This window comes from Elephas maximus, chromosome 3, assembly GCF_024166365.1.
Source record: "Elephas maximus indicus isolate mEleMax1 chromosome 3, mEleMax1 primary haplotype, whole genome shotgun sequence".
Classification (NCBI taxonomy): domain Eukaryota; kingdom Metazoa; phylum Chordata; class Mammalia; order Proboscidea; family Elephantidae; genus Elephas; species Elephas maximus.
In genome coordinates this window covers 121,645,017-121,657,442 of record NC_064821.1, presented here as the reverse complement: position 1 = coordinate 121,657,442, position 12,426 = coordinate 121,645,017, and the positions used below count along the sequence as shown (strand labels likewise).

The following is a 12,426-nucleotide window of genomic DNA, read 5'->3' as shown; positions in this document are numbered from 1 at the left end:
AAAGGCAACAAGCTTCCTATTCCCCTATCTCTATTTTTGTCTTGGTCTTTATATCTTTGCATCTACATTGGACATTGTTATAAAGCTTTAAAAAAAAAAAAGAATACGGAATAAATTAAATATTTAAGCTTATATGCCTCACCTATCTTACTGTTGCCCTTCCAATTCAGAATTGCCAGCAAATGATATAACTTTCTTATTTTGAAAGTCCTTAACCTTATTACCTCTCTCTCTTTTCTCCCTGGATTCAAAACTTTTTCTTTGCTTTTAACTCAAGCTTCTTTCTCCTCCATTTTTGTTTGGCCTCTCTGCGTGAGCTTAACTCCTGTGCCATCTCTCTGCCTCCCCCGGTCTCACTTGCATTTCTTTAAGCACCTTTAAGGTGAGAAGAACATCTACGCCAACTTCTTGCAGGATAAGTTCATTCTATTCTAATTGACAGCTTTGCTTAGCCTTACAGACCCAGTTACTTTTTTCTCAGCAGCTATCTTTTCTTTTCACTTTTCTATTTTTCTCTGCATCATCGCCTTACTGTAGAGCCCTTAGCTTTGTTCTCTCCTCTCACGGCAAACAATATGCCTGATACCTAAGGGCTAACAAGTACTCTGGTCAGTAGCTAACTCTCCGAAGGCAGCAATGACAGTTCTCCTGAACTCTTTCCTCTCTTACATTTCCGAAATCCAGTCTTTCACCTTCTTACGAGATTTCCTTTGAAATGGTTCTCAGGTTTACCCTGAACCCTGCATCCCCATGGTAACTATTGTAGCCTTTGCCTTGTAATCAACTGGATTACTGCAATAGCAGCCCAGCAAGTTGCTCTGACTTCAGTCTTTTGCTTCAGGGTCAGCCCACTAGTTCTCTGTCTTTATTGGACATACATCACCTGGGGTGCTTGTTAAAATGAATAGCCTCAGGCTCCATCCCAGATATTTTGATTCAGTAGGTTTAGGATGTTGTTGTTGTGTGCCATTGAGTCAATTTCAACTCATAGCGACCCTATAAAACAGAGTAGAACTAACTGCCTCGTGCGGTTTCCTAGGTTGTAATCTTTATGTGAACAGATAGCCAAGTCTTTTCTCCTGCTGAGCGGCTGGTGGGATTCAACCACAGAACTTGCAGTTAGCAGCTGAGCATTTAACCATTGCACCACTAGGGCTTCCCCCAAATCCTCCTTTTAAGAAATATTCCAGGATAATCTGGAGCATACAATTTGCAGTCCGTATATTAAGAAACAATGCCTAGTCACTCCAATGCACCAAAACCAATGAAACTCGTTGCCCTCGAGTGTATTCCGACTCACAGCAACCCTATAGGACCCTATAAGACAGAATGGATTCGAACTGCTGACCTTTTGGTTAGCAGCCGAGTTCCTAACCACTGTACCACCAGGGCTCCAGTCCAATGCACCAAAAAACAAAAACCCAAGCCCGTTGCTGTCAAGTCGATTCTGACCCATAGTAACCCTATAGGGCAGAGTAGAACTGTCCCCCCATAGAGTTTCCAAGGAGCAATTGGCGGATTTGAACTGCCGACCTTTTGATTACCAGCCGTAGTACTTAACCACTAAGCCACCAGGGTTTCCCACTAGGTGATAATTCAGTGCCTGCCTCACTATAGGAACTACATGCATTTTTTTTTTTTAAGTAAATAAATCCTTCATACCAAACTCAGATGAACCCCCCATCCCACCAATTACTTTTATCATACCTCTTTGCTGCTTAAGAGCCTACAAAAATATAATTCCCTAAATGTTATGTCCAAATTCCCCAGTCTGGTTTTCAAGGCTTTCCAATATCTGATCCCATCTACCTGCTAGGACCTTTTCCCACATCTCACTGTTTTCCAGCGAGCATCGCCCATCCGGTAGGCTGGCATTTTCACTGTCCTCTCTGTGTTCTGTCTGTCTGGGTCTGACTGAGAAGACACAACTAAGAGACAATATTTGTGCTTCATATTCAAAGAGTGAGGCAAAGACAGACGTGAAAGAATGAGCGGTGAAACTGATAACCTAGAAAGTGATGACCAGGATAGCATGAGGTTAACATCATCTATCTAAAGATGAATTTGTTTCAAATGATGCCTGGTACTGAGGTTTAACCTCTCAGTGGCTACAATGGTTCAATAATGAATGTCCTGTCGGTCTTTTCTCCCAACCAGTTTGCCCATCTTCTATTTGCTTAGACTTTTTTCCTTCTTGCCAACTCACTTCATTCAGAAAGCTTCTGTTTATCCTCACTGTCTCAGCTTAAGTGCCACTTCTTCCTCGAAGGCTTCTTTGACCTGTACTCTCTTTTTGTCCCTCAACTTGCTACAATTCCTTTAGTACACATACTCATTGAATTTTGTTTTCCTTGAAAGCACTCATTTTGGCTTATAACTCTAGAAACATTAATGTTGTTTATTCAATTAATCTCCATCTGACACTCAGCCATAATTTCCACTGAGAGGACCTCATCATTGAACTTTCAGCAGCTCTCCCAGGGAAGTATACAGTGGAGACCCAAATAACTGTTGAAGAAAAAAGGAAAAATTAGCCCTACTGTTCCCTTTTTCTTTACTGCTTAGGCTGCTGACGTGGTGAAGACCGGACTGGGCAATGTAATCATGACTTAGGTATATCCCGTACAGAAGCAGCTCAACTTCGTACTCCTGAAGTACACACCACATACACAGTAAAGCGCTTGCAGCCAGGTAGGGCTCACCTCACCAACACGCCCAGACATCGCCAGCCAATTGAGACTTTGTTTTCCAAATATGCTTTCTGTCCATTTTTCTCCCCAAACCTCATCCCCCAGAGCCCAGATGCTGTGCTAATAGGGTTTCCTTTTTACCGGAAAAACTTCCACTAAACACTCAATCTTAGGTCTTTTTCTTACTATTATTTTTTTTTACACTTTAATAGTACCATCTTCAAGCCCTCTTCAGTTTTCTCTTTCTCATTTCCCAAATTCCTGCTTGTGGTTTCCATCCTACCGCTCAAAAAATGTTTTTAGGAGTTGCCAATGATTTGCTTTCATTACCAAGTTAAAATTTCCACATATCCCTATACATAGTCATGAAGAATTAGTTAATAAAAGCAAAAGGGATTTTCTTGGTTGTTATTTTATGTTAGTCTTTGGAACAGGTCACATCCCACAGAGAAGAAAATTCTGTATTAAGTACTTGACATACTTATTCTCAGAAAATATGCCTGAAGTTCATATTGAAAGACATGAAAAGCTTTCCCCAAACTACTTTAAGGCACATATTTTTAAGACAAAATTTTCTGGATGTAGAAATCTAGACAAGAAGACTGGAGGCATTGATAATCCATGGTGGTTTTTCATTCATTTATTCAACCAATATTTCTTGAGCATCTAGGTACAGTTTTAAGTGCTAGGATTACAGCCCCAAGCAAAACAAACAAGTAAAAAAGTTCCTGTTTTTATGAAGCTAACATCTCGGTTGTGAGGGAAGATACTAAACCAATAAATACAGGTATATGTCAGATATATGGGCGGGAGGCAGAGCTTAATGGTCAGGAGAAGAGCTTATTTTTTCTGAGGTACTCTATCCATGTTCCATAAGAATTTTTATTTTTCTTAATAGTAGTCTCATTGTACACTTGTTAGGATGGGTAATGACTTTGTCTGGATTTTATAACGGGAAACTTTTAGAAAAAAAATAATGGGAAACTTGCTTCCTTCTCCCAAACAGCTGTTCTGAGGTTTAGTCTCGTTCTCCTTTGGTAGGATATTTTCCTGAGATAGCAACAGCCCCACTTTATCTGCTGTCTTGCTGGGGAGAGGTAAGGTACCTAAGAAGCATCAGGAATGACTCTATTAGAAAAGGTTAACAGTAAGTAAGATGGTTTGGGCAGGACAAGTGAAGGCCACTAGGCCTTTATATATGAGGATTTCCCATATGAACAGTGTGAACTAAATTGCCTCCACTCAGAGCAGAAGAGGCAATGGGCTGAAGCCAAAACACAAGAATTTCAATTGACGATAAAACATACTGGCGAGGGGATTCTTAGATATTGTACTGAACTGTGTTATCAAGCAAAGGCTGTGGAATCTCCTCCTTTGTCAATCTCTAAGAACGAAATAGACATCACCCTGTCTGGTACAGTTAAGAACGATCTTTTCCTGTAGACAGATGGCCTGGGATTTCATTCTAGGATTAAATGACTGTTTCCTCTTCTTTTAGATCTATGACCATATTTTTAAAATGCTTTTTCCACTGTTTATATTTGCTACTTTATTTATTTCTTCTATAACATTGATTACTCCATTTGGACTATAAATGTATGCTCTTAACCACTTTGTCACACAGCTAGCCAGGGAGGCAGAGAAGGACTAGCACCTAGATTTTCTGCCTTCTGCCTGGGCTACTAAAGTCCACTGGGCCCAGGGTCTTTGCCTAAGGCCTGCCTCGTGATGAAAAGCCAACACAAATCACCTTGTGCCAACTTTCATTCTTCAGAAAATGACTAAGTATGGCTTAAGCATAGATAATAAAATTGCAGCCGAGATGAACCTGTGACCCATCCTTCATACCCCGGTCTCTCTTTTACTAATCAGTTGTGAGAAACATTTCAAAAGCAGAGAGCGGAAGCAAAGAAATATGAGATACTCAGACTTCTTGAGGCAATTAGAGACTAAAGAGCAGAAGGCAGATCAGTCTTTTTGCCCTGACAGTCTTAAAATATACACTGAAAGTAGACTTTGGAGTTATACTATTTGTGACAGATTTTGACCATAACACATTTTCTAAGAGGAAATAAAAAGTACTCACTTCAGGACAGGCATTCCACCCTCGCATCAGCAGAGATGATATGGGCTTGGGGATGGAATAGCCAACGGGAGGTCTGATGTGGTGGTAAGCCATGTCTGCCGCGGCAGCAGCTGCAAACCAAGTGATCATGTCAAAGTTTTGAGTTTCACATATTTATTTCAAAAAATATATAAGCAGGTTCCCTAGTCGTCAAAATCAATCTGTGGGATACTTGTACACCAGTGTTCATTGCAGTACTATTCACAATAACCAAAAGGTGAAAACAACCCAAGTGTCCTTTAACAGATGACTGGATCAACTAAATGTGGTACACACACACAATGGAATATTTACTCAGCCATAAAAAGAAATGAAGTCCTGATACATACTAGGACACGGATGAACCTTGAAAACATACTAAGTGAAATAAGCCAGAAATAATAGAACAAGTATTTTACCGTCCCACTCATGTGAAGTATCTAGAATAGGCAAATTCACAGAGACTGAGAGATTAGAGGTTACCAGAGAGTCTGTGTGTGTGGGGTGGGGGACTGGAAGTTATTACTTAATGGATACAGAATGAAATGAAAAAGTTTTGGAAACAAATAGTGGTTTTAATTATTTTATCACACACAAAAAAATGCCCCCCCCAAAGCCAATCTGTACAACATCAGATCAGATTAAAACAGGCCTCTCTGCTTATTTTTTTAGTGTTTTAAACAAAATGGTGCATATTTTGATACTATGAGTTTATCATTGTTTACTCATTTGGTTATTCAGTCAACAAATACTGATCAGAGGGAATTTTTAAAAAGTACAAAGAAACAGTGACCCAGGAGCATACAAAGGCCAAGTAGTTTAGAGTGACTGGCTCCTATAGGGTTCCTATGAGTCAGAATTGACTTGATGGCAATGGGTTTGGTTTGGGTTTGGGGTGTGCACAGGATTTTAAAGGAAGTAAAGATTGAGAGGTAGATTGGACCAGTCTGTCCAATGTAATATATTCCAGGCTAAAGGGCTTAGCTGATACGTAGCAAGAGATGTAGAGCCATTGAACTTTGTACTTCTGAAAACACCTGTATCACTCGGGCAGAATAGATTTTTTTTTTTTTCGTTTAACCCTATTACCGGTTATAGGAATGCTTGGACTTTAATTATTAATAATATTAAACTATTAATTGCTAAACTCTGCTAAACCCATTGCTGTCTAGTCGATTCCGACTCATGGCAACCCTATAGGACAGAGTAGAGCTGCCAGATATGGTTTCCAAGGCTGTAACCTTTATGGAAGGAGACTGCCACAACCTTTTCCCGCAGAGTGGCTGGTGGGTTCTAACTGCCTATCTTTCGGTTAGCAGCCAAGTGCTTAACCACTGTGCCACCAGGGCTCCTTTTTTCTGAATATTACTCACTTCAAATTTCCCATTACTGTAGAGTGTCTGTGTTATTCTTGGGACTTCACTGTAGGTTCTCCATCACTAAATATTTTCCTGTCCTGCACCCAGAGATTTCTACAACCCTTTGAAAAGAAACTTAACAGCTACTTTTATAGAACACACCACAATATTCATAGCAATCATGCAAGGTAGGTATTATCTTTACATATGTATGTGTGTGTGTGTGTAAATACTTTTTAAAATTTTATATATAATATGGACTGCCAAAAGAATGAACAAATCTGTCTTAGAAGAGGTACAACTAGAATGTTTCTTAGAAGCAAGGATGGAGAGATCACATCTCATATCCTTTGGGCATGTTATCAGGAGGCACTAGTCCCTGGAGAAGGATGTCATGCTTGGTAAAGTAGAGGGTCAGCAAAAAGAGGAAGACACTCAATGAGATGGACTGACACAGTGGCTGCAACAATGGGCTCAAGCATGACAATGATTGTGAGGATGTTGCAGGACCGGGCAGTGTTTCGTTCTATTGTACTTGGGTCTCTATGAGTCGGAACCAACTTGAAAGCACCTAACAACAACAAGTAATTGGTAAGGAGACCCCAGTTGGTGCAAATTGTTAAGTGTTCAGCTACTAACCAAAACATTGGTAGTTTGAATCAACTTAGAGATGCCTTGGAAGAAAGGCCTGGTGATCTAGTTCCAAAAACCCTGCGGAGCACAGTTCCTCTGTGAAATTCACAGGGTTGCCATAAATTGGAACTGACTCAACGGCAACTAGTTTTTTTTCTAGTTTGGTGGTTGGTACAGCCAGGAATCAAATCCAGATCTGTCTTGTTCCAAAGTCTATGCTCTCTTTAGCATATTTTGCATTGAAAATACTTTGTAAACAACACATGAAGCTCTTTCTGTTCCTCAGAAATAATTGCTCTGTACCAGCGGGAGGCTTAAATTCCAGGTCATTGCTATTTCCTGTCTGCCAGATTGTTGTGTCCTAAACCTCTGTCTATATGTTAATAACTTTTGAGATATGACTGATAATCCCTGCCTCTCCCTCACCAAAATTTACCCCACTTAAATTCTATTTATCATTAACTTCCAGTAGGTTTCGTGAAATTAAATGCAATGTAACTTAACATTTTGCTTTATGGGTCATTCAGAATTACTACCTAATTTTACCAATTGTAAAATAAGTACTTGCCCAACGTAGAAATTTAGAAAATAAAAAGATTTAGAAAGAATAAAATCTTATTATTCAGAAGAACCAGTGTTAAAATCTTATCATACTACCGTTGGATATTTCTTCTCTATTTATATCCTTGAGCTTCTGTTGGATATACAATTATATAATCCTTTTTTTTCCTAACTTAAATATAAGCATTTTCCCAAGTTATTAAAACTTTATGTTAACATTTTATTTAGTGATTCTGCATTTAGTGGGATTTATTTAGCCATTCCTCAGTTTTATCTTACTGCAAATTTGGGTGAAAACACTTCAAAGAATATCTGTTTAAAATATGACTCTTTGTTTCACAGGTTATTTATTTACAATATTTTATGGCATGGAATAAGTATGTCAAAAGGCAACTACTTTCAAGACTTTTCATACCTACTGATAAACTGCTTTCCTAACCAGTTGTACTTATAACAAGTATATGGGAGGGCTAATTTACACCTGTCCCAGAATTGGGTATTCTATTGTATAAAGGATTTTCCTAATTTGAAGTGGTTAAGAGCTTGGCTGCTAACCAAAACATCTGCAGTTTGAGTCTACCACCCATTCCTTGGAAACCCTGGGAGGCAGTTCTACTCTACTCTACGGGGTCGCTATGAGTCGGAATCAACTTGACGGCAATGGGTTTGGTTTTTTTGGTTTAGGGGACACAAATGGTTTGGAGTTGGCTAACCTAAGGGTTGGCAGTTGAAAACCACCCAGCAGCACTGTGAGACAAATGCATGATGATCTGCTTCTGTTAAAGTTACAGCCAAGAAAACCCTATGAACAGTTTTACTCTATAACACATGGAGTCACCATGAGTTGAAATCGGCTTGAAAGCAATGGGGTTTTTTTTTTTTTGTTTGTTTGTTTTCAGTTTGCTATTTGGGAGGTAAATATATCAGCTCACTTTTGTTATTTAAATTGCATTATTTGATAAGTAGTGAGCCTTAATGTTTTTCCAAATATTTATTAGTTATTTGTACTTAAAATCTGAAGTCCATATTCTTTGTCTACCTGCCTACTGGCATTTTAATGTTTTTTTAAAATATTTATTGTGCTTTAAGTAAAAGTTTACAAATCAAGTCAGTCTCTCATACAAAACCTTATATACACCTTGCTATATATATTTAATCCTAGTTGCTCTCCCTCTAATGAGACAGCACATTCCTTCTCTCCACCCTGTGTTTCTGTGTCCATTCAGCCAGCTTCTGTCCACCTAGGCCATCACATTGCACCTCCAGACAGGAGCTGCCCAGATAGTCTCATGTGTTTACTTAAGCCAAGTCTACTACTCACCAGGATCATTTTCTATCTTGTAGACCAGTCCAATCCCTGTCTGAAGAGTTGGCATTGAGAATGGTTCCTGTCTTGGGTTACAGAAGATCGGGAGACCATGACCTCCGGGGTCTCTCTAGTCTCAGTCAGACCAATTAAGTCTGGTCTTTTTACTAGAATTTGGGGTCTGCATCCCACTGCACTCCTACTCCTTCAGGGATTCTCTGTTGTGGTCCCTGTCATGGCAGTCATCAGTTGTAGCTGGGCGCCTTCTAGTCCTTCTGGTCTCAGGCTGAAGTACTCTTTGATTTATGTGGCCCATTCTGACTCTTGGGCTCATACTTACCTTGTGTCGTTGGTGATCTTCATTCTCCTTTGCTCCAGGTTGGGTTGAGACAAATTGTTGCCTCTTAGATGGCCACTTGCTAGTGTTTAAGACCCCACCCAGATGCCACTCTTCACAATGGGATGCAGAATGTTTTCTTAATAGTTTTTATTATGCCAATTGACCTAGATATCCCCTGAAACCATGGTCCCCAAACCCCTGCCCCTGCTACTCTGGGCTTTGAAGCGTTCAGTTTATTCGGGAGACTTCTTTGCTTTTGGTATAGTCCAGTTGTCCTGACCTTTCCTGTATTGTGTGTTGTCCATCCCTTCACCTAAATCAGTTATTGTCTATTATCTAATTAGTGAATCCCCCTCTCCCTCCCTCTATCCCTCTACCCTCTTGTAACCATCAAAGAATATTTTCCTCTCTGTTTAAACTATTTCTTGAGTTCTTATAATAGTGGTCTCATACAATATTTGTCCCTTTGCAACTGACTAATTTCCCTCAGGATAACGCCTTCCAGGTTCCTCCATGTTATGAAATGTTTCACAAATTCATCGTTGTTCTTTATCGATGCATAGTATTCCATTGTGTGAATATACCATAATTTATTTATCCATTCATCTGTTGATGGGGACCTTGGTTGCTTCCTTCTTTTTGCTACTGTAAACAGTGCTGCAGTGAACATGGGTGTGCATATATCTGTTCGTGTGAAGGCTCTTACTTCTCTAGGATATATTCCAAGGAGTGAGATTGCTGGATCGTATGGTAGTTCTATTTCCGGCTTTTTAAGGAAGTGCCAAATCGATCTCCAAAGTGGTTGTACCATTTTTCATTCCCACCAGCAGTGTATAAGTGTTCCAGTCTCTCCACAAAGTTTATTATTCTGTGTTATTTAGATTACTGCCGGCCTTGTTGGAGCAAGATGGAATCTCATTGTGGTTTTGAATTGCATTTCTCTAATGGCTAATGATCATGAGCATTTCTTCATGTATCTGTTAGCTACCTGAATGTCTTCTTTAGTGAGGTGTCTGTTCATATCCTTTGCTCATTTTTTAATGGGGTTATTTGTCTTTTTGTAGTTGAGTTTTTGCAGTATCATGTAGATTTTAGAGATCAGCCGCTGATTGGAGATGTCATAGCTAAAAACTGTTTCCCAGTCTGTAGGTAATCTTTTTATTCTTTTGATGGAGTCTTAGGATGAGCATAGGTGTTTGACTTTTAGGAGCTCCCAGTTATCTAATTTCTCCTTTGCTGTTTTTTTAGTTCTGGTAATGTTTTGTATACTGTTTATGCCATGTGTTAGGGTTCCTAGCGTTGTTCCTATTTTTTCTTCCATGAACTTTATCATTTTAGATTTTATATTTAGGTCTTTGATCCATTTTGAGTTCGTTTTTGTGCATGGTGTGAGCTATGGGCCTTGCTTCACTTTTTTGCAGATGGATATCCAGTTATGACAGCACCGTTTGTTAAAGAGACTACTTTTTCCCCATTTAACCTACTTTGGGCTTTTGTCAAATATCAGCTGCTCGTATGTGGATTGATTTATGTCTGGATTCTCAATTCGGTTCCATTGGTCTATGTATCTGTTGTTGTATCAGTACCAGGCTGTTTTGACCACTGTGGCGGTATAATATGTTCTAAAGTCAAGTAGTGTGAGGCCTCCCACTTTGCTCTTCTTTTTCAGTAATGCTTTACTTACGTGGGGCCTCTCTCCCTTCCATATGAAGTTGATGATTTGTTTCTCCATCTCATTGAAAAATGTCACTGGTATTTGGATCGGGATTGCATTGTATGTATGGATCGCTTTGGGCAGAATAGACATTTTACAATGTTGAGTCTTCCTATATACGAGCAAGGTTTGTTTTTCCACTTATGAAGCTCTCTTTTGGTTTCTTGCAATAGTTGGACTTCGTAGTTTTCTTTGTATAGTCTTTTACCTCTCTGGTTAGATTTATTCCTAAGTACTTTATCTTCTTAGGGTCTATTGTAAATGGTATTGATTTGGTGATTTCCTCTTCCTTCCTCTCTTTGTTAATGTAGAGGGATCCAACTGATCTGTGCATGTTTATCTTGTATCCTGAAATTCTGCTGAACTCTGCTATTAGTTTCAGTAGTTTTCTTAAGGATTCTTTAGGTTTTTCTTTGTACAAGGTCATGTCATCTGTAAACAGAGATACTTTTACTTCTTCTTTGCCAACTTGGGTGCTTTTTATTTCTTTATCTAGCCTTATAGCTCTGGCTAGGACCTCCAACACAATGTCGAATAAGAGTGGTGATAAAGGGCATTCTTGTCTGGTTCCTCTTCTTATTGGGAATGGTTTCAAACTCTCTCCATTTGGGATAATGCTGGCTGTTGGCTTTGTATAAATGCCCTTTACAATGTCTAGGAATTTTCCTTCTATTCCTATTTTGCTGAGAGTTTTTATCACAAATGGATGTTGGACTTTGTGAAATGTCTTTTCTGCATCAATTGATAAGATCATGTGGTTCTTGTCTTTTGTTTTATTTATATGATTACATTGATTGTTTTTCTAATGTTGACCCATCCCTGCATACCTGGTATGAATCCCATGTGGTTGTGGTGAGTTATTTATTTATTTTTTTGATATGTTGTTGAATTCTATTGGCTAGAATTTTGTTTAGGATTTTTGCATCTAAGTTCATGAGGGATATTGGCCTGTAATTTTCTCTTTTTGTGGAGTCTTTACCTGGTTTTGGTTTCAGGGTTATGTTTGCTTCATAGAATGAGTTTGAGAGTATTCCATCCTTTCCTATGCTCTGAAATACCTTTAGTGGTAGTGGTGTTAACTCTTCTCTGAAAGTTTGGGAGAATTCTCCAGTGGAGCCATCAGGGCCAGCACTTTTCTTTGTTGGGAGTTTTGGATTACTTTTTCAATCTCTTCTTTTGTTATAGGTTTATTTAGTTGTTCTGTCTCTGTGTTAGTTTAGGTAGGTAGTGTGTTTCTAGAAATATGCCATTTCCTCTAGGTTTTCATATTTGTTAGAGTGTAACTTTTCATAGCACTCTGTTATGATTCTTTTAATTTCAGTTGGTTCTGTTGTGATATCGGCCATCTCATTTCTTATTAGGGTTATTTGCTTCCTCTCCTGTTTTTCTTTTGTCAGACTGGCCAATGGTTAATCAATTTTGTTAATCTTTTCAAAGAACCAGCTTTTGGTCTTGTTAACTCTTTCAACTGTTTTTATGTTTTCTATTTCATTTAATTCTGCTCTGCTTTTTATTATTTGCTTTCTTCTGGTGCCTGAGAGTTTCTTTTGTTGCTCTCTTTCTATTTGTTCAAGTTGTAGGGATAATTCTTTGATATTGGCCCTTTCTTCTTTTTGGATGTGTGCATTTATTGATATATTGCCTTGATTTCCTCTCCATATGGAAGATCTATGCCTATTTTATTTAGTCCCTCTTTGATTGTCATCTTTTATGTAATGAC

At 38.8% G+C, this 12,426-nt stretch overlaps 1 protein-coding gene across 5 annotated transcripts in view; it reads right to left on the bottom strand.

The window, feature by feature from the left end:
* Positions 1 to 12,426, bottom strand: part of TNNI3K (TNNI3 interacting kinase) — a 380,317-nt gene that overhangs the window by 86,879 nt on the left and 281,012 nt on the right. For all 5 annotated transcript variants that reach the window (XM_049879574.1, XM_049879578.1, XM_049879575.1 and 2 more), the window contains one exon: positions 4,777 to 4,886. In XM_049879574.1, the coding sequence (XP_049735531.1) occupies positions 4,777 to 4,886 (110 nt within the window). The remainder of the gene's footprint in view (positions 1 to 4,776; positions 4,887 to 12,426) is intronic.